Below are 22,483 nucleotides of genomic sequence, written 5' to 3' on the forward strand. Positions count from 1 at the left end.
TTAAAGTAGGTGAGAATTAAAGCAGTTATAAAACAATATTTTAGGTCGTTAAAAGCTTATTCGCATTTAGTAGTCTATTTAAATCTTATATGCTTTCTTATTAGGTTTACTAATAGCTAAATAATTTTTAAGAAGTAATTAATAAATTAATAGTAGAAATTTGCGAATCCTAAAAATCCTTAAATATCTTATACACTACTAGGACTTTCCTAGTTTATAATCGCAGCAATTTTTTTAGGGTTTATTTAAATTCCGTCGCGGGATATAATTAGGCCTAAGTATGTAACTTCGGATATATAAAACTTGCATTTCTTAATGTCGCATTATAAGCCCACGTCTTATAGGCGTTTAAGGACTATTTAGATATACTTCTAATGCTTAGAAAGCAAAGACGAATAAATTCAGATATTATTAATATATACGGTAATAAATATATTAAGGAATTTGTAAAGCGTATTATTAACGTATTATTAAAATATACCGGGACCGTTCTTTACACTAAACAGCATTACTAGGTATTTAAAAAGTCCCCATTATATACAGAAAGCCGTATACTTTTTATCTCCTTTATAAACATAGATTTAATTAAAGGCGGCAACTATATTAAGCTTTATAAAGTATTATACTTTCACTAAGCAGTTAAGCGTTTCTTAAAGCAAAGGAATTAGATATTAGTTTTAAATCGTAATCGCATTTAGGGCTTAATAATTAATATAGAATCTTAAGCCTCCTTTAGGTTTCTTAATAAATAGTATAGGCAAGGCAAATAGTAATTAACTAGGGTAAATAAATCCTTTCTCTAGGTGCTCTTTAAGGTATTATCGCATTATAAGCAGCTCTTTTTATAACATACCGTATAACAGGCCGAACTTTGGCGTTATACTAGGTTTAAGTTTTATCTTAAAATCATGCTCGTCTTAATACGGGGGTAATTAGTCTACGAATCGTTTCTTAAACGTATTAATTAAATTATAATATTTTTTAGGTATAAGAGGTCGGGGGTTAATATATAGCTTCGGTTCTAACGCCTTTTTAATATCTTCTAGTATTATAGCAAAGATCTTATAGTCTCGTTTTCTTACTAATAAATAAAAGGGTGCGGCTTATACTATACAAATTTTAAGGGGTTTTAATATATTATCTTCGCATTCTTTACCGCAATTAGTAGTTGTAACTTTATTATATTAGTTTAAGGTTTATAGTAAGGGCAATTTATATTATGTTAAATTTAAATAGTTAATAATAATTTATTGCTTAATGTCCGATTTAGATCCCTATTAGGCCTACGTGGACTACTCCTTATATATATATAGGGAGAAAACTCTATTTAAGAAAACCCCGTAATCCATCTCTCCGTCTTTTAGGACTCGCCTATAAGGCGCCTGCGAGTTACTAGTAGTACTTTTACTACCTTACTTTTTAACCTTTTTAGGAACCACTGCTGCCGTAACAAGCCTACGGACGCGCTAGTATTGTAAACTTTACTCTACTACTATAGAGTTATTAGAGGGCGCCCGTTACTCGCCCCCCCGCCCTTTATTACTATTTCCTTTATAACCTAAAACTGGTTTAGTACATTTTAGCTAATAAGCCACTAGGTAACCGCCTTAAGGCCTTTTTATATTAAGAGTAGTATCTTATAATTCTCTGTGCCAGCTACTAAAAGTATTACTTCTTAGTTAGTGCGTAAGGGGCATAATAGTATTATATATTTTAGTGTCTATCTTAGCCAGCCATATTTATATCTTAGGCTACCTATTAAGATACCTACCTAGTAGAGCTAGTCTTTTAGTCCTATTATTTCTATTCTTAAAAGTATTACCATTATATTTTCTACCTTTATTAGGCCTTCTTAGAGCTCTAAAGTATTTACCCCCTATAGCGTTAACTATGCTACGGCTTAGGTTCCTCTTGCCTTAGTTAGCCTCTATACCTTTAACTTTTATACGCCTCTCTAGCGTTAGTCTAGCCAGTATTATATTACAGTAGATAGTTTTCTAGCGTTCTTTTATACTCTACTTTAGCTTCTTTCTCTTTCTTACTATTATCTTTACTGGCCTTTTACGCGTTTCCCTTTCTCTTCTATATAGGCCTAGGCCCTAAAGCAGCGCTATTCTTCTTCTGCTTTCTTTACCTGTTTCTCTAATATATTTTCCCTACTTTAGGGTTATTAGTTTATTCTCCTATAAGGCGCCCTAAGGTCCCTCTATAGTTTATTTAGGCGTGTCTTAATATACTTTATAATATTAGAGTTACGTTCCTTTTGTGCCCTTTATATTATAGTAGCTTTAATATATAGTTATAGGGGGGGAATATTAGCTTCCTTCTTAAGCAGTGCTGTGGCCGTTCGCTTATATCCGCCTATTATACTCTAGAGGTAAGCTATTTAGACCTTTTAGAGTGGTTTAAGGAGTAATTTAGGGGGGCCTTTCTTAGATTCTCTAATGGCCCAAATACTGGACCTATACATTATAGTTGGCCAGATAACTGCTATATATAGTAGGCGTGACCTTTAAAAGTATGGACCCTATATAGAGTTAACAATCCTAGATAATATAATATACTATACTTAGCCCTTATGGGCCGCTTATACCGTATATACGCTCTACCGGAGCTTACTATCTACTTATACTCCTAATACTCTTAAGCTCTAAACTAGTTAACCCTTAAAGCCTTAGATATAAATTATATGCTAAAGATCTATAGATTGGTTGCGTTTTCTTATAAAATAGATTAGCTGGTATTTCTCTAGTAAGAATTAGACTCTATATTGTCTTGCCTATTCTATATAGGTATTATAAGCTTTCTTTAGTGTTCTACAATTCTTTGCAGCTGTTAGCCCGTATATAATTAGGTTTATATTATTAATAAAGCCTATTCCCTAGGTCGCCCCTTCTTTAAAGGAGTTAAGTAGGTTATTTATAAAGAAAAGGAAGAGTATAGGTAAGAGGGGTAATCCTTATAGTATTCCTATTGCAACTGCAATAGGGGGGCTTTAGTATCCGCTAAAGACTAATAATATTTCTTTTTAACCTATAAACCCTTAAATAAATTATATAATCTATTTTGGGAAGCCTTTTGCCCTAAGGATATATAAGAGACGCTTATAGGGTATATTATTGTAGGCGCCACTAATATCTAGGCTAAGTATTAATACTACAAAGTCCTTTTATATCGCCTATGTAGATTTAATAGTGGTAGCGAGTAGCGTAAGTGCTAATAGTGTTAAGCGGTTCTTTCTTGCCCCTATTTAGCTTTATAGTAGTAGGGCGTGTTTCTNNNCNNTGTNTNNTATATANTCCGCTATTACCCTTTCTAAGATCTTACTAAGGGTATTCTCTAAGGCAATAGGGCGGTAGCTCCCTAGAAATAAGTAGTCTACTTTACCTTCTTTATATAGGATAAACGTTATTATAGCTCTTCCGAGTCTTAGGTAGTAGCCTATTATAAAGTATACTCTAGCTATATCCGCAAGCTAAGGTGCTATTAGTAGTCCGCAGATCTTTAGGGCTTTATTTAGGATCCCATCTAGTTCTAGTACTATATTATTTAAAAGGCGGCTAATAGTTCTGGTCATTTCTTTAGTTGTTATATCGCTGTTAACCCTTAGGCGAGTTACTGGTACTTCGCCTATAATATTACTAAGGTCTACTAAAGCTAGTTAAGGGAAAAATCTTTCTATAAGGATCTTTGCCTTCTTATTATTATTATTTATAGCTAGTAATTTACCTAGTCTTCGTAAGGGCGGAAGGTATAGGTCTTCTACTAGGTGTCCTGCCTTTTTCTTTACCTATTTTGCCATTTTCTAGAGACCTTTATTATAGGGGAGGCTTAGGTTAGTAGTATGCTTATTTATAAACCGTCTCTAGCTATTCCTTACTTCTTTTTTTAGGGTATTCTTTAGCTAGTTTCTTATATCTTTATATTGTCTCTTATCTTTAGGATTATAGCTGCTTATATATTTTCTTTTTACTCGTTATTGGCTGGTAATAAGAACCGCGTATTATATAGACTATGCATATTACGCGTAGGGGCCCGGTTTTAAGACCGGGTAGTACTCTTCTAGCCCGTTTTTAATTGCTGCCTAAATCCTTTCTAGTCTTTGGTCGATTTCCTTAGGGGTAGCCAATAAGCCTCGCTTGTTTAGTATTAGGTGGATTTCTTTTAGGTTTTAAAGTTGTTGTTTAACTATACTAAGGAAGCTGTCTGTCTTAAGCTTTCTTATTACGTATCTTTTGCTATTAGGTTGCGCCTTAATATCTAAATCTAGCTATATCTGGATAGGGATATAGTCTAAAGCGAGTACCTATTCTTCTTTAGGGTTATATCTTTTAAGTCTCTAGTATAGGCCTTCGTCTATAAATATAAGGTTAATTATACTTTTAGCGGTGCCTTATTGCTATATAATTGCTTCTAGGGGGGTAGCTAGCTTAAAGCCCTAGGTATCTATAGCTCTTAGTAGGCACTCTACCTATCGTTTAGCAGTAATATAAATACCCCCCTACCGTAGGTGGTAGAGGTTTATATCTCCTAATAGGATAAACTCTATGCCTTTAGTTTCTAATAAGCTTATCGCCGATATAATATTCTCTATTTATAGGACCCCTTTAACCCTAGGGTTATATACATTAATAATCTATACTAGTCCCCTATATATCTAAATTGTTATAACTATAATATTTAGGTTAACTGCCTACTATAACTATAAGGATAGGCTAATAGCCTTGCTAATTATAAAGCATATGCGTATAGCTGCTTTTGGTTTATATAGGAGCTAGAATCCTTAGGGGCAGTATATTAATTATGTGTAGGCATTATAATACGGCTCTTGTATAGCAAGGATATAGTATTTCTCTAGGTCTAGGCTGTCTAGTAAGGGCTTTATAAGATAGTGGTTTATATTGCCGCAGTTATACTATATAATATAACCGTTTTAATAATATCGGTAAAAACCGCCAAGCTAAAAGAGCCGCATCGCACCCCACCAAAATTTGTATGAGGGGTAATTCTTTTGATTTTTGCCACTTATAATGCGTTAACCACCTACTGTAAGTGCCCAAATATTAAAGCTAGCGCGTTACCTAATTAAGTCAATTGTATAGGAATCTTGGTGTTGTAACTTATGGCGCCCTAATAGCAGCAGCTGCCTACTAGATCGTCAGGCCGTGTTCTAAAGCCTTTTAAATAAAAGTGGGCTTAATCTGCGCCTACTTCTGCTGTCTTACAGCCGCCTAAAAAGAAGGTAAAGAAGAAGATAAAGAAGAAAGTAAAGGTAGCGAAGAAGAGGCAGAAGATAATACCAGTACCATTACCATTACTATTACCGCTACTATCTCTACCGTCACTAGCAATACCCACAGAGCCTAGTGTAGATAAGGATAATAAGGGTAAAGATAAGGATATTAAGGAGCCCGTAGAGGTAGAAGATAAGAATATAAGCTTACCGCCGCCGCCGCCGCCACTAGTACGTTTTATAAGTGTTTAGAAGGCAGTTATAAGTAATAAAAGAGAGTCTCTTCCTGGCACGAAGTTAGCTGTATTTAATACCAAAAATATATACTACTTTAAGCTAAACGAGTGGCAGAACCAGATTATATTGCTTTTATTACTACGGAAGTTTAAGATCACTCGGCTCTAAGCTATAACCTCCTATAAGAAGGCGCGATAAGCTAACTGCTGCCCTTAAGATATTTAGTTAAGTAAGAATCTGGATTAAGCTCTCGCTATAATTAAAGAGTGGCATAAGTGCTAGCCGTTAAAGTCTTTGTCCTTAAACTTCACCTTATATTTAGTTAAGGAGAAGGAGCTAGAGACTTAGGCTCTTATTATAACTCTAAGTCAGCATATAAGTAATAGGCCTATAGGCAGAAGAATAGCTATATAGGCTTAACTTACCAATCTACCTAATGTACTTACTACTAAGGAGGCTTCTAGCAATAGGATTCCGGCAATTGTAGATAGGTGGCCTTATATAAATATATATTGCCGCAATAAAGGTAAGATATGCTAGTAGAATAAGAAGTTACTTAACTTGCCTAACAGCGTAATTAATTATTATCCTATTAGTATAGAAAACTTCTAACGGTAGAACAAGGAGCTCCTCTCTGGTAAATTTACCGTTAAGCAGCCGTCGTAGAATCTTATTGTCAACTTGGTTAACTATAAGGAGAGGAGTTAAAAGAGCTAAAAGAAGCAGGTAGTAGAGAAGAAAGTCCCTACTTAGTTAAATATTAACAAACTAGTGTTAGTTATAATGGTAAAGGAGCTTAGAACTATAAACCAAATTACTTACCTTCCTTTATAATACGCTCCTCTATAGTATCCTCCGCCATATTTAAATATTAAAGCACCCTAAAACTTAAGCCCCGTTTAGTCGGAAACAGATCCAGTTAAGCTACTTAGCCAGTTCTTTAAGTGGCTGGCTAACTAGCTAGAGTTTAATAGCGAGAGATAAAGGGCTATTTTGAAGTAGATTAAGGATAAGCTAGTAGAGGAAGAATAGAATCTTAACTTATTAAGGTTATAGAAGCCAGGTAAAGGCATAACGTTAAATTAATAGGAGAACTATAGCTTTAAAATTAAAACGCTACATAGAATTAGGCCTTTAATCTTAAAGTTTAAGCAATTAAGGTAGTTATCTATTAATCTATAATATATCCTGCCTCTTAGAAGTGCGCTCCTATATATATACCATATACTTAACTAATAGCAAAATATAGGAAACTCTTAAAGCTCTTAAAGTCCTTAACCAGCTATTAGTTCCTTCTAATCTAAGCCTTAATATTATTAAATATAGCCTTAATAGGATTATAATCTAGAGAGTATAGTAATAGGAACCGGAGCTTAATACTATACTACTCGCAGAGCTTTTAAAGCCGTATTAATTTATAAATAGAAGCGTTATTAAGAATAAGGATTAAGCGCGGCCTTAGGTATAGTAAACAATAAGGAAGCACCTGCTTCTCTATAAAGGCTTTAAATATCGCAGAGCTAATAGAGCCTTAAAAGATAATATAGCTCAGATATCCGTTAACTGTTAATACTGGTAGAAAACTCTACCTTTTTAACCTCTTAAGCGGGCGTATTATACCACATATAGTCCCTTCTAGTAACTAGCCGTACTTCCTATTACCAGTCCTCTTATTTACCGCCGACTCATTAAGAAATACTAGCTACTCTACGGTCCAGCCCTTTTAGATACCAATCTAGGTATTATAAAGGAGGCTACTCCTTTTAGCAGCCCGAGCTCTAACTGTCTTTCGCGACCAGTGACTCCTCTTAAGGATATTATAAACGGTTGCGGCATATACTTAAGCATCAAACTCGTTAAATAGGAAGGCTTATATCTTATCTAGATACGCAGTTAGCTGGTCCTTAAGGAAGTTAAGAAGCCTCTATAAAAGCAGTTAGTAAAAAGCTTAATAAAAGCTTAACACTATAACGTAATATATTACCATTTCTTAGTAGAGTAGTAGAGCTCTCGGTCACCTAAGAATAACGGTAAAAGGAGCGTACGGTTCGCCCTAAATATTAAGGTTTAATCGTATCTTATAAATCGTCTTCTTAGCCACCTTTACTGCGGCTGCAATAGTTGCTATATCCTCATTGGCTTTAATGCAAAGCCTAATTTTATAAACAACTTCATCTAGAAGGCGGCGGCCCATATTAACCTCAATTGTGGTAGTTAAAATTAAAAGAATTGCCCCTTATACAAATTTTGGTGGGGTGCAATGCGGCTCTTTTGGCTTAGCGGTTTTTACCAATATTATTAAAACGGCTGTAGATAGGTAGCGGACCCCCGGCAAGGGTCCTTCGCCTCTCCTTTATTCCTTACTTCTTCTATTTTTACTTTCTTTAAAATATTTAGAACTTCTATCTCTTATATCTATACCCTAGTTGCTACTTATTTTATATAGAGCTTTCTATTTTTATATTTTATGTTTCTACTAGCACTTCTATATCTAAATCTATTATTATCTCCGGTTCTTCCCCTATTCTTACTAGTTGGCTATATACCCTTTAAGAGTTAGCTACGAATATTATGTTTGCCGCGTTAAGTTTAATTCTTAATTATCTTAGTTTTAAGCTTGCTATAGCTGTTTATAAGGGTCTTTCTATAGGGCGTCCTTTTTCTTATATCCCCTGTAACCCTTATATCCCTATACGGTCTAGTAATATTACGCGACGTCGCTTCTAGCCTATTAAGGCTTAGAATAGCTAGCCTAGCCCCCTAGTATTAAAGGTAGGAAACGCTAGAAAGGCACATATGCCCCCCTAGCTTATTGCCTATTATTTTTATTTATATGACCTAGCATGCAGTTATTCCCATAGTTATTAAGCCCTTACCTTCCATCTCCTGTATTTAATACAATTTACTCTCTCCTACGCCTTATATATACTTTAGTAGCAGTTTACGCATTTTATTTAATCTTAATTTAAGTATTATCTTATATCGTGGGGGCCTATATAGTGGCCGCAGCACACCTATACTACGTATATGGATTAGGTATATCCCCATTATGCGCAGCAATAGCATTATTTTAGGTGGAGTCTATAGTTATAGAGCCTTACGTTATATATAAGGCCATTTATAATAATACCTTTTTTAATAAGGAGTTTTTGCATTTCTAGTGTATATATGCTAATAATAAGGGAGCTATGCGTTTAACCGGCGTTTCCCTAGCAAGTCTCTAGTAACCCTTATATTCTTTTATTATTTTCGTTATATACTTAGTTTATATTTTTTTATTAAAGCTATTAGATTTGGGTAATCTTAAGTCCTAGTATAAGGCGTTTCGTTTGTTTTACTATCTTATATATAGTTGCTCTATTATCCGCCTAGCGTCCCTTTTCTACCCTAAGGCTTAGGGAAACCGCTAGGACTTTAACTAAGTAATCTTTACGGAGCACTTTTATGCCAATACGTTCTCTTAGCCTATCCCCTACCCTAACGGCTTATTCCTTTACCTGTTAGTTCCTTAAGGTAACTCTAATATCTCTACTCCTAAGGTATTAGACTATAACAGCGTTATAAACCTCTTTACGAATCTCTATAAGGACTTCTATTTCTAATTATCCCCTAAGCCCCTCTACTTTTTCTATATTTAGTTATATTATAATTATATACCCGGATATTATCTTTAGGGGGGTAGGTTCCCTATACTATAGATACGCAGCTATAGCGGCCTAAGTACGGTTCACCGATAAGAAGGGGTTTTATTTATTTTTAATTTTGCTTAACCGTTAAAGGATTTAGTTAAGGGTTTGCTAAAGGGGCGCCTAGGGTTCGCTAAACTGGCGGAGCCATTCTACTAGCTATATTAGTTCGTTATAGCTAACGGTTGCTCCCCCGTAACTATAGATACTAAACACATCCAATAGGCTTTATATTTTATTAGATGCCTTCTTAATAGAGGTCTTTCCGCTTTATAGTGTAGTGTTTACCCGTTCTTATTATGGAGGGCTATTACTAGGCGTAGTTCTGGTGGACGCGCGCGAGTGTAAACCACCGTCGTTTAATATATGCCTCCCCTGCGATGTATGCATCTTAGGGGGATTCTCTAGGTGTTTTTCAGGGTTCTTTTGGTTGGTTTTGGTCTTTTTAGGCCGGGTGCAGCAAGAGCTCCAATAAGTCTGTCCTTTAAATAGTTATATGCATGTTTATAGGGTAGGTAGTATTTTAAGCAATAACTTTAGTAGTAGATTATACGGAATTTCTATGTTTCTTTAACCTAGCTAATTAAAGGGTTATATCGTTTCAGCTATTTATATCTAAGTATTACCTTATAATACTTTAAGGGTATTATAAATAGGGAAATGTATTTAAGGTATTTATCTATCCGCATCTTTATAAAAGTATAGTACGTTAGTTTACCGTATATTAAAGGCTTACTATTAAAGCCTTATAGGCCTTAGGGCTTATTAAGTTTCTTTAAATTTAAGTGTTAAGTTTTCGCGTAGTTTATATTAATAAATCCTATGCTAGTAGCTTTGCTATCTATAAGGATTTATACTTCTTTCTATTTTCTAAGTATTTAAATTTCGCCGAGTATATTAAGGGAGTTATATTATATATTAGCGCTAAAAGAGCCTAGACATTTATACTCTTCCACTTCTTATCCTAAGGCACAACTTAGCCCTAAAATAATTTATTTTCTAAGTTAACTAAAGGCGAGATGCTTTATAGCGACTAGGTATAATTTATAAAATAAGTGCAACTTAAGGACTAAAAGGAGCTACGGCGGACCTTTTTAAAAGGGTAAGTTTGGTAATCCCTTTAAATATATCCCTTCTTTCCGCATCTAAAACAATCTCTATTTGCGGCTTATGTTCTTTATTTATTGGTTCCTAAGGGTATATAGGATTAAGTGGCGTTAAGGTCCATAGGGTTGTACATAGGTCTTTTAGGTCTTAGGGACGGGTCGCGCTTTAGGGTATATATTAGTTTTATAGAGTTTTAGGCGTAAGATATAGTTAGCTTTAGAGAATAAGTCTGCTTATTATATCGGAGGTCTTTATTAATTTGTTAATATATTATAGCAAATTCGGGTAAGTCTTTTAGTAGTTCTCTGCCTACTAACTATACTCTAATTTTATCTAAAATAGTTTAACGGAGAGTAGTAACTTTAGCGGCTTGATTCTAATCTAGTTCACTAATAAGGCCTAAAAATTCCAAAAAGAAACTAGTAAAGTCTCGGTTCCATTATTATAGGTTTTTAAGTTTAGTAATAGCTGTATATTTGCGGCTAGTGTTATTATACGTTCGTTCTAATAGAGAGATAAAGATTTTAAAATTAATAAAGGTACTATTACGGAAGAACAGGTCCATGGTTTATATAGTGTCTTTACTTAAATAAGACATTCCATAGCTAATCTTGCTAGCTTTAGTAGGGTATTAGTTATAATTTATTAAAAGTTTAAGACGGAGCTTAGTTATAAAGGGACGTAGGTTATTTTAATTTTTATTAAACATTAGAGGGTTAGGGAGCTTTTTAGATTTTATAATAGGTACTAGGTTCGTTATAGGTATAGGTTAAGCTGCCGTTACTAGTTTAGGGTTTATATTTAATAGGTTAGATTTATATACAGTTATTTCGATTTTGTTTATAGGTGTTATTATTAGGGTTTCTAACGCGAGTACTTTGGCGTCGTGGAGTTCTTTACGTATTACTTTAATTTAATTACTAATACTAAGCTTTTAGTATAGTTTGTTACTAGGCCAAGGCATCTATAAAGGACTATTACATTATAGTCATTTATTCCCTAATTAGGGCCATAATAGTTAACGTGGCGGATTTAAGTTTATTTGCTATTTTAAGGGTATTAGTATTAACGTAACGTAATATAAGGGCGCGGAGAGACTTTAGGAAGATTTAAAGGAATAATATAAATTTTATCTAAATCTAAGGGTATATAGTTCTTGCTAAGAATAAGACGTTATATAAAGAAGAGAAAGGAATAATAAGAGAATCATATAATTAAATAGTTAGGGGCTTAGTGGTCGATGCGTACGTATATATATACGCGGTCTTCGACAGACTTTAGTAATTCGATTAATCTAGCAGATTTTGGTCAAAGCGTTAGAATTTATCTGTTAAGTATTTTACTAAGACATTCCTACTATAACTAGGCTAGTCCCGTTACACTAGCTAAGACCTTTTTTATCTAAGTAACTCCTTACTAATATATATATCCGTTCTCTTAAGCTATATAATAGTCTCTTTAGCTAGAATATAATCCTACCTACCTACTAGGTATACTAAGGGTTAAAGCCTAGTTAAGGGGTAAGGTCCTTAAAGCTAGTAATAGCTACTACGTACTATACCCTATAGGAAGCTAGTAGTAATATAGGGGCGTAATACCCTATATACTACTAGTTACTATTTTATATTACCTATAAAAGTCTCCTTATAATAGGCCAATATATCTTATAAAAGGGGGCTATAAACTAGGTCCTATACTAGGTAACCTACTTCTCTCTCTTTTACTAACTAAGCTTATATCCCTTCCCTTTTATAAGCTGGCCTATAATCTCTAACTATTAAGTCCTTGTCCAACTAGCCTATATTTCTTTTAAGAGTATTAGCTATATTTATAGCGTTATAACAAATAATAATAAAAAGATTTGGTTTTATAGTTAAAATTTTATATACTAAGCCTTATCTAAATATTATTTGGATTTATCCGATATCCAGGCTATCTTCAGATAGGATAATTTATCCTCCGCAGGATTGGTACGCATGGACCGCAGTTCTAAGGACGCAAAATATCGGTGCAAGGATAAGCGACTCGATTCCCCGTAAATGGAGGATATATAATATACTACCTAATGAACTGGATCTGAGGATAAAAGAATAAATAAAGCTATGGAATCTAACTACGAGGAATATAGGCCTTAATATAGGCCTATATCTACGGGGTTTAGGGTAACTACTACGGATACCGAAGTAGTTGCCGCGGATACCGAACGGGAAAGGGAGTCTGCTTATGTAAGCAGGAAACGCATATGGAGGACTCCTCTAGTACCATTATTACACCCCCTAGTACTCCACCAAAACAGAAGCAGATCCTTCCTAAACTAGTACTGAACTTGTTAATACATAAAAGAAACACCTCGTAATCCTCCGAGTGTATTATGGGTCCTATTTAACCTCTCCCTAAGCTATAATCGATTGCTCGTCACAAGCTCTCTATCGTTCCATCTGCGTGGCTCCGGAGGTAGTCCCTTAATCGTTCTTATCCACTAATGCCGTAATAAAGCATTTATAAATGCGTGGGCGAACGCAAGGGTAAGGTAGATGGCTTTTGCGGCCAACTCCTTCTTTTCTGTCCTATGGAGTATGGTATAATTAAGCCGTGGCTTTAATCGCGTATTGGCTTTTCCGCTTATATTATAAGAGGCTTAGGTTAACCCAGCCAGAATCTGCTCCAGATCTTCCTGGTAAATGTCCCTTGAGGGAGTCTCTTCCTGGCAAAGGTGACCTCCTAAATCAGGAAGCTCCTGCTGGTCAAAGCCTGCCTGTCCTTCGTCAATAAGTGGAGGTCGATTGGACTGCGGTGCGATATTATAATCGCCAGAAGCACCCCCCAACTAAGAGTCACCCCCCGACAGCGGGGCCCTAGAGACCTCGTCTGCCTCTTGAAATCTTCTGATATTGTCTATAACTGGCTTACAGCTCAGTTCATTGTCGGTGAGGGGAGGTTAATCGGGCTGCAGTGCGATATCGTGATCGTCTGCGGCACCCCCCGACTAAGGGTCACCCCCCGACTGCGAGGCCTAAGAGACCTCGTCTTCTTCCTGCAAGGCCCGAGAAGCCTCATATCCTTCCTGCAGTGACCAAGAAGCCTCTTCCTGCGGTGACCGAGAAGCCTCTTCTGTCTCCTGCGAGGCCCAAGAGACCTCGTCTTCTTACGGGGCCCAAGAGACCTTTAGTACAGCGTCCTTGGTAGGAAGTTCCTCAATAAGGCGCGGTAGTGCGGGATTGTCCAATAGGATGAATGAATTAAGACCGTTAATGCATGGAATGTAGGCTACTTCTGCCTAATCTTTAACGAGGTTAATTGTATTATAGAGACCGTTAAAAAGGCTCCCTTCCCCCGTAGAACACTAAGTAAGATAACATTCGTAAAGAAGTTAGGATAGTAATATACTTTGGTAAGTATAATTATATAGGCTGAGTGGTCAGTTTGGGCGACTGTAAGCTTAACTAATCTAACGCCAATGGCCTTTATTAGGCCTCCTCCCGTCTAGATTTGGAGAGGTTTAATTTCCTTATACTACACGAACCTCCTAATATCGTTGCATATGTAAATATTCGAGCAACTATCAGCCATCCAGGAGTCCTTAATATTCGTTCCTAAAGCTATAGCTACTGGCCCAATAGCCTACGTGGCAAAGATTAAGCTAATTACCGAATTAGTAGCTTAAGAGGATTAATTGGATGTCCCCCTGGAGGCCTTATTCATATTTAAGGCTGCTCCATTTTAATTACCTCCGCTACCAGAGCATTCGCTAGGCCTCCACCAGTCGGGCCTTAGGTGGGTATGCTTCATCCAGCAGTAGTCCTCGCCACCTCAATATCTTCTCTTGCACCATTTACACCTATCTGGAGCATCCTTGGCAGGGCTCCGATTGCCTAATAAGGCACTACAGTCGTTAGGGCGGCCGGCTCCTTCGCCTCTGCCGCGACCATTACCGCGTCCTCGGCGTGAGTCACCTAATGTCTGATTAAACGAGGCGAAGCTCTTGGCCGAGTCCTTCCGTCAAGCCTCGTCAGTAAGGTCAGCGATCAATTAAAGTAGTAAAATTGTGTGGCCGTCGCGAATCTTATTACGTTGGATTTAAGCCCATATAGGGAAGTGTTCGTCAACGGCGTTAATAAATTAATAGATAATGATCTTGTCATCTAGGGCAAGCTTTACCTACTTAACTCCTTAAACCGCTTCTTAATAACGGCTTAAGAAAGTAGTAATTGCTTAGTCCGATTAATAGCGGAGCTTAATAAAAGTCTCCCATACGTTGGCTTTATGGATCAAGCCATGAGCCTCGAACGATTGCTTAAGGTAATTAATGTAGTCCTTCGCCGTCTGCTTGTGCTCCAAGGCAGTAAGGATCTTATTATTAATTATACCAAGGATAACTAAATAGACTTTACCGTCTTCCTTGCTGTACTATTTAAACTCTTTATCGTACTCGTCGGAGAGTTCCTTATTAGTTAAGCGAATCAAATCATTAGCTTCTATAATAATCTGTAACTGCTTAAGGATCTCATCTCGCTCCTTTTTATCAGCGCCTTTTGATACTTAATCAATAGATATCGTAGGCTTTTCTTCCTGGAGCTTTGGGTGGAGTGGGGCCGCATCTTCTCAAATAATGTGCAGAAGGCCCTCACCACGTAGGTACGTGCTGAGCTGCGTCCAATATTAGGGCCAATTTGAACCGTCTTTCTTAAGGCGCTAAATGCCTGGATAGTCTTTACCCATGGCGACGCGTAAATAAAAGGTTTTAACGCGTAAATTTAATAATAAAAAATGACTTTGCACGGGTGTGGTAACCCTTTATACGGCCTTTGGTAAGGCGTCAAATATAAAACAGTAAGATATAACCTAGCACGGGTGTGGTAACCCTTTATGCAACCTTTGGTAAGGTGTCAATATTCTAAACTGTTAAATAGCTGAACCGTCGCAGCTTGGTAGCAACGAGTGCTCATAACCTAATAAACTGGATCTAAGGATAAAAGAATGAATGAAGCTATGGAATCTAACTACAAGGAATATAGGCCTTAATATAGGCCTATATCTACGGGGTTCGGGGTGACTACTACGGATACCAAAGTGGTTGCCGCGGATACCGAACGGGAAAGGGAGTCTGCTTATGTAAGCAGGAAACGCATGTGGAGGACTCCTCTAGTACCATCGTCACTACCACGTCGCAGCGTCCGCGATGCGCTGCCGTACATAACGTCTCTGTTTGCTCTAGCAGTCTATTGGCACGATCCTAGAACGCCAATAACTGTCTGCTAGGTTCCCGGGCTCCACCGCGTGGAGGTGCAGAGGCCGATTTTATGGAGTCGTCTTGTTGACTGGGTCTTGGCGCCAAGACCCGTGAAAACTCTGCTATTCTGACGGCGTCGAGGGTTGAGTATTCGAAGGCGCCCTCTAGCCACGACGTAACGCCGCTGCATCAGTAACAGACGAGATCCTCACTCTCAGCTTGACCGTGCGGACAAGATGAGACGGAAAGGAACCCCCATAGGACAGTATGGGTCGGATCTCGATTTTGGTGTTCCTCGCATTATTTATTTAGAGAGCTTTCATGCCTTGGTCGAAAATGCCGACTGAGTATCAGTGTCTACTTGAGGTATGTCTTGCACAGTGAATGTATAACTTCAATATTGAATCTCTGTTTTAGCAAGCACATAAACAGTGATCTCTTTTTTTTCGCAATAGGACGCTCCTAAGCTGCCATAAGCACACATAGCGGGATGCTCTGTTTGCAGCCATTTATTAGACTATCCGCTGAGGCCAAGCTCCTTATAAAATGCTTCTGTACTTGGCCTCCTTCCTAGGAAGTCCTCCAATGTCTGCATCTCTTCTTGGCTACCGCCACGCTCAAGAACCGTATGCCTGTAGCGACGGCCCTCTTTTCCGTTCATCGGGTCTGCCTTGAACACGGTATAGAACATATCCGTTGAGTAAACTTGGGAGCTGAGTTTGGATATTAGTGAAGCCCTACAACGGCACATTCGGGTCATACCTGAGATACCCGTAATAACCTGCGTCATATCCACCTTTTTTGAAGGGTTTCAAGAGTCAGAGAGAGAGTTCAAAAAAGTGTGTGTAGCTAAAGGGGGAGAGGGGGTCTCATACCGATTAAGTGACCAAAAGTCGCTTGCCCATTGCCCCAGGCCCAATCGTTAGCATCACCTAGGACCTCTAGACCGTCTAGCTTTGCGATTTCCTTGCGCAATTTATTATATGTTTCAGAGACTTTTAGGTTTTCGACTTCTTCATGACTTTTTGGTTCATGGACCGTCATATCGAAAATTCCGAAGTGAAGTTGACGGAGATTAAAGAGAGCGTCATTAACGTGTTTCGTTTTGATCAGATTTTTGATAAGCTCATCTGGAATACGGTCTTCTGGGGCCTCGAGTGCCCCGGGAGTCTCTTTGTATGCCACTTCATACTCAGGAGATAAATAGGAATAATGATGACTTAAAGACTTTAGTTGAGAAGGAGTCCAGCACCAATTCTCCAGCATTTGGCTAGTAAAGACGTTAGCGAGTAACTTGGTAATAAAAGGCTAGCAAAAGATATATACCTTGGAGCCTCAACGAAATCTCTGACAGTGCTTGTACCTTGTTGATATGTTAGTATACTTAATCATTAAAGAACTCCAAGTTCTGTACTAACCGTGAAAGCGAGAGTATGTGGTGCGTGAAACAAGATCATGAATGCCGTGTCCTAATTCATGGAAAAGAGTGACAACCTCGTCGTGTTTCAACAAGCTCGGTTTCTTTGGTGTTGGCTTCGAGAAGTTGCACACCAATGCTGTTGCAGGATAGCGCCGATTCCCGTTTTCATCAATGTACCCCTGTGTCTGTATTAGCTTGCCTAATACCATACTTTCCTCATAACTCAAGAGAGGTGTCCTTACAGGTTGTAGATTAAAATTGGCTGCGTGACCGTACTTGCCCTCTCGGGGAAATAGATCCAGATATAGATAGCCGACAAAACCGTTACCTTCTGCTTCATCGTCCCAGACGCTGAAGACTTGAACTTCATCATGCCAAGTGATGTCTGAACCTCTGCCCGTGTCAGCAATCTCGTCCCTCTCCTTCCCCGTAATCTCCACAAAGACCAAGCCAAATAGCTCTTCAAAAATTTGAAGCATTCCTCGGATCGTTGTCTGTAACGGGAAGTATTCTGCGATTTTCTGCTGATCAAGCGAGTAATCACGCTCCAGCATCAACCTATCATAGTAACGATGATCCCACAAGTAATAATGGCCATCATCAGAACTTCCATCGCCGCGGCTCTTTAGGTCTTCCTTTTTTAGAGCTTGAAGCTGTTGGATCTCCTTTTCACCACCTGGGGCAAGTCGGGTGCGAAGGTCGCCCAAAAAGTCATCCACTGTCTTGGGTATCTTGGCCATTTTGTCCTCAATCCTGAATTCAGCGTGGTTTTTGTAACCAAGAATACGCGCGGCCTCGTCGCGAAGGACAATAGCTTCTCTAAACAGTGGAACGTTTTCATTGCATTTGTTCTCATTCTCAACAAAGACGCGTTGGCGTGTTTTTGCGTTTGTTGCGTACTTCAATGTTGGGAATAAGTCTGGGTATTTGAAAGTCAGTTTTACTTTTCCAGACTTATCCCCTGAACCCTTCTCTAGTGACGCAACAACGTCTTCAGGCACACCATTTAGTTCCTCCGGTGTGAACCAAAGCCCGCCATTCTCCTCATTCAGATTCTTCTGAAAGACAATACTGATCTCACTCAGCCGCTTTTTAATATCCTTGAATCGATCTCGCCTTGGGCCAGCAGGCACCCCAAGTCCATTGCGAATGTAGCCTTTGTAATCCTTCTCGAGTAACCGTTTAGATTCAGGGTCGATGGTCTCATTCTTCTTAAAGGCGGCATCAACAAGGTTGAAGATGTCCTCGCGCATGCTTGACTCAATCCCAAAGTCGTCAAGTAATTTCTCTGCTTCTGTTGAAGCATCCCGAAGCATTTTATCCGTCGAAACTGCCTGATAAAAACCAATTATATGTGATTCGATTGCCATTTTGTTATCATCGTGAGCCATTGGGAGCGACACATTTGCGAAAGACGCACTCTCAGGAGTGACATGTCTCGCTATTGTGTCTTGGACGCCTCTCGATCTATCGATCTACGTAACATTAGCTTTCGGCATAGACATTACTCTCTACACAGTAAGACGGCCCTTTTTTTTAAACCCCCCCACCCTGGATCAGACTACACTGGTTGAGGGGTCATATTATGTACAAAAATATGCATAATGTATGATGACCTGACTGACATACCAGCTTATGAGTGTCCTCAATCAATGAGGATGGAGTAGCCGTAAATTTCGGCGGAGCTTGTGGAGGCTTCCGGTGTTGCTGAGGAGACATGCTTGGGTTTGTCAGAGGCCGTGCCGGCACAGACGAGACTGGAGTTAGCTTGGAGGGTTTCAGATGAGCAAGTAGAGATGTAACACGACCCCCGAAACGAGCTGAAGCCAGGATGATGGATGTACAAATGAAGAAGAGACTGATCAGGAAGATCTTGGAGCGCCGTGAGTTCGCCAGGTTTTCGGTTATTCTATCAAGCCTAGGTAGGCATATCGGTAAATATTTAAGACCAGTATTGTATTTTGGGTATCTCCTGCATGTTGCTGATGCAGTTCAGGGTCGAGCGCAGGGAAGAATGATTCACCGCAAGCTGACTAACCTTACCTCGTATCCCGATTACCTCAGAAGCTCGGACCAGGAAATCGATTGTGCGGATATAGGAATATCCGCACCGTCCGCTAAGCTGATTTAGGACGGCAATCGTTTTCTGAGTGACTTTGGCGAGATTTATGGGAAACCTAAACACCATTTATATAAGAAGACCTTATTAACTTTAACGAAATTAATCTACCCTCCCACAATACCTGTTAATATAAAATTTACACTAAATTATAGAGAAAAGCCTACTTTATAACGTATTAGCCACTTAGTTAAGCCAGCTACTTAGTCGAGCCACCCCAAAACACACCAAAATCCATCAACTTTAGCCTTTTATAATTCCACCCCTATTAAAGATATTTATATAATATTTTAAATATAGCTGCTTATATATAAAGGTATTCTATTTATAATATTTTTAAAAAAGTATAATATTATTATTTCTATTTATTGCCTAATTTGGTCCCTATTAGGTCTATATTAGCTTATATATATAATACCTTATTTTTAAAAAATAAAATTTAAATAGAATACCTTTATATAATAATAATTTATTACTTAACGTCCGATTCGGATCCCTATTAGGCCTATATAGACTACTCCTTATATATATATAGGGAGAAAACTCTATTTAAGAAAACTCCGTAATCTATCTCCCTGCCTTTTAGGACTCGCCTATAAGGCGCCTACGAGTCACCGGTAGTACTCCTACTACCTTACTTTTTAACCTCCTTAGGAACTACTGCTGCTGTAATAAGCCTATAGACGCGCTAGTATTGTAAACTTTACTCTACTACTATAGAGTTATTAAGGGGCGCCCGTTACTCGCCCCCCCGCCCTTTATTACCATTTCCTTTATAACCCAGAACTGGTTTAGTACATTTTAGCTAATAAGTTACTGGGTAACCGCCTTAAGGCCTTTATATATTAAGAGTAGTGTCTTATAGTTCTCTATGCTAGCTACTAAGAGTATTGCTTTTTAGTTAGTGTATAAGGGGCATAATAGTATTATATGTTTTAGTGTCTGTCTTAGCTAGCTATATTTGTATTTTGGGCTACTTACTAGGACACCTACCCAGTAGAGCTAGTCTTTTAGTCCTATTATTCCTATTCTTAAAAGTGTTACTATTATATTTTCTGCCTTTATTAGGCCTTCTTAGAGCTCTAAAGTATTTACCCCCTATAGCGTTAACTATACTACAGCTTAGGTTCCTCTTACCTTAGTTAGCCTCTATACCTTTAACTCCTATACGCCTCTCTAGCGTTAGTTCAGCTAGTATTATATTGCGGTAGATAGTTTCCTAGCGTTCTTTTATACTCTACTTTAGCTCCTTTCTCTCTCTTATTATTGTCTTTACTAGCCTTTTATACGTTTCCCTTTCTCCTCTATATAGGCCTAGGCCCTAAAGTAGCGTCATTTTTCTTCTGCTTTCTTTACCTGTTTCTCTAATATATCTTCCCTACTTTAGGGTTATTAGTTTATTCTCCTACAAGGCGCCCTAAGGTCCCTTTATAGTTTATTTAGGCATATCTTAATATACTTTATAATATTAGAGTTACGTTCCTTTTATGCCCTTTATATTACAGCAGCTTTAATATATAGTTATATAGGGGGAATATTAGCTTCCTTCTCAAGCAGTACTATGGCCGTTCGCTTATATCCGCCTATTATACTTTAAAGGTAAGCTGTTTAGACCTTTTAGAGTGGTTTAAGGAGCAATTTAGGGGGGCCTTTTTTAGATTCTCTAATGGCCTAAATACTGGACCTATACATTATGGTTGGCCGGATAACTGCTGTGTATAGTAGGCGTGACCTCTAAAAGCATAGACCCTATGTAGAGTTGACGATCCTAGATAATACGATGTACTATACTTAGCCCTTACGGGCCACTTACGCCGTATGTGCGCTCTACTAGAGCTTACTATCTACCTATATTTTTAATACTTTTAGGCTCTAAACTGGTTAACCCCTAAAGCCTTAAATATAAATTATGTGCTAAAGATCTATAGATTAGTTGCGTTTTCTTATAAAATAAATTAGCTAGTATTTCTCTGGTAAGAATTAGACTCTATATTATCTTGCCTATTCTATATAGGTATTATAAGCTTTCTCTAGTGTTCTATAATTCTCTGCAGCTGTTAGCCCGTATATAATTAGGTTTATATTATTAATAAAGCCTATCCCCTAGGTTGCCCCTTTTTTAAAGGAGTTAAGCAGGTTACTTATGAAGAAAAGGAAGAGTATAGGCGAGAGGGGTGATTTTTATAGTATTCCTATTGCAACTGCGATAGGGGGGCTTTAGGTGGTTACAGGTCGGCTAGGCCACGCTAAAAGGTCGGCCTACCATAAGCGCTAATGCATAATCCCTGTACGGGGCAGCCCCAGCTCAAAATACAAAGTCGTATGGTCAACCGAGCCCAAATCGCTTATTCTACCACACAACTTACCTCCTAATTAAAATTAATTATTATAAGTAACTAGTTATAATGTATTTAGAACATATTTAGAACGTATTTAGAACATATTTAGAACGTATTTAGAACGTATTTAGAACGTATTTAGAACATATTTAGAATATATTTACTATATATTCTAATTTAAAATACTTCCTTTTAGTAATAATTAAATTTAAGCTATAAAATAGTATATTAGAGTTAAATATAGCTATAAAAGTAAATTAAGTTCCTAATATATTTTAATCTAATTTAAAATATATTCTAATTTAGTTCTAATCTAATTCTAATCTAGTTCTAATCTAGTTCTAATTTAGTTTTAAATATATTCTAATCTATTTTTAAATATATATAATTTAAAGTTCCTTTTATTATATTTATAATTAAGAATTATTTAAGCTCTTTAAGTACTAAATAAAAGTTATATTTATTATATTAATTTAATAAGTATAAATATATATTTTTAAGCTAATAATATTAGTTCTTTTAAATATAAAGGGTAAAAAATATTATAAATACCCTTAGAATTTATAATAGTTTTTATAAAATATAAGATCTAATATAAAGAGAGTAAATAGTTTTAATATATATATATATTATTATTATTAAAAGTAATAAAAGCTAGTATATAATAATAAATATATAAAATATATTTATATTTATATTTAAGCCTTATTTATATATATAAAGATATAATAATAATTCATTACTTAACGTCCGATTTGGATCCCTATTGGGCCCACGCGGACTACTCCTTATATACATATGGGGAGAAAACTCTATTTAAGAAAACCCCGTAATCCATCTCCCCGCCTTTTAGGACTCGCCTATAGGGCGCCTATAAGGCGCCTACAAGTCACCTGTGGTACTCCTACTACCTTACTTTTTGACCTTCTTAGGAACCACTGCTGCCGTAATAAGCCTACGGATGCGCTAGTATTATAAACTTTACTCTACTGCTATAGAGTCATTAGGGGGCACCCGTTACTCACCCCCCTACCTTTTATTGCCATTTCCTTTATAACCCAGAACTGGTTTAGTATATTTTAGCTAATAAGCCACTAGGTAACCGCCTTAAG

General features: G+C 37.3%; 1 protein-coding gene across 1 annotated transcript; it reads right to left on the reverse strand.

Moving 5' to 3' along the window:
• Nucleotides 1–15,833: 15,833 nt before the first annotated feature.
• On the reverse strand, nucleotides 15,834–18,901 carry K441DRAFT_664304 (metallopeptidase MepB). Its single transcript, XM_067649337.1, has 7 exons — nucleotides 18,543–18,901; nucleotides 17,156–18,388; nucleotides 16,912–17,092; nucleotides 16,820–16,856; nucleotides 16,369–16,763; nucleotides 16,256–16,289; nucleotides 15,834–16,206 (listed from the first exon to the last, which is right to left on the reverse strand). Exons 1-7 carry the CDS (start codon nucleotides 18,630–18,632, stop codon nucleotides 16,011–16,013), a joined length of 2,166 nt encoding a protein of 721 aa, XP_067501252.1. The 5' UTR covers nucleotides 18,633–18,901; the 3' UTR covers nucleotides 15,834–16,010.
• Between the last annotated feature and the right edge of the window lie 3,582 nt (nucleotides 18,902–22,483).

The sequence above is a fragment of the Cenococcum geophilum genome (genome assembly GCF_001692895.1).
Source record: "Cenococcum geophilum 1.58 unplaced genomic scaffold K441scaffold_37, whole genome shotgun sequence".
Lineage (NCBI taxonomy): Eukaryota > Fungi > Ascomycota > Dothideomycetes > Gloniales > Gloniaceae > Cenococcum > Cenococcum geophilum.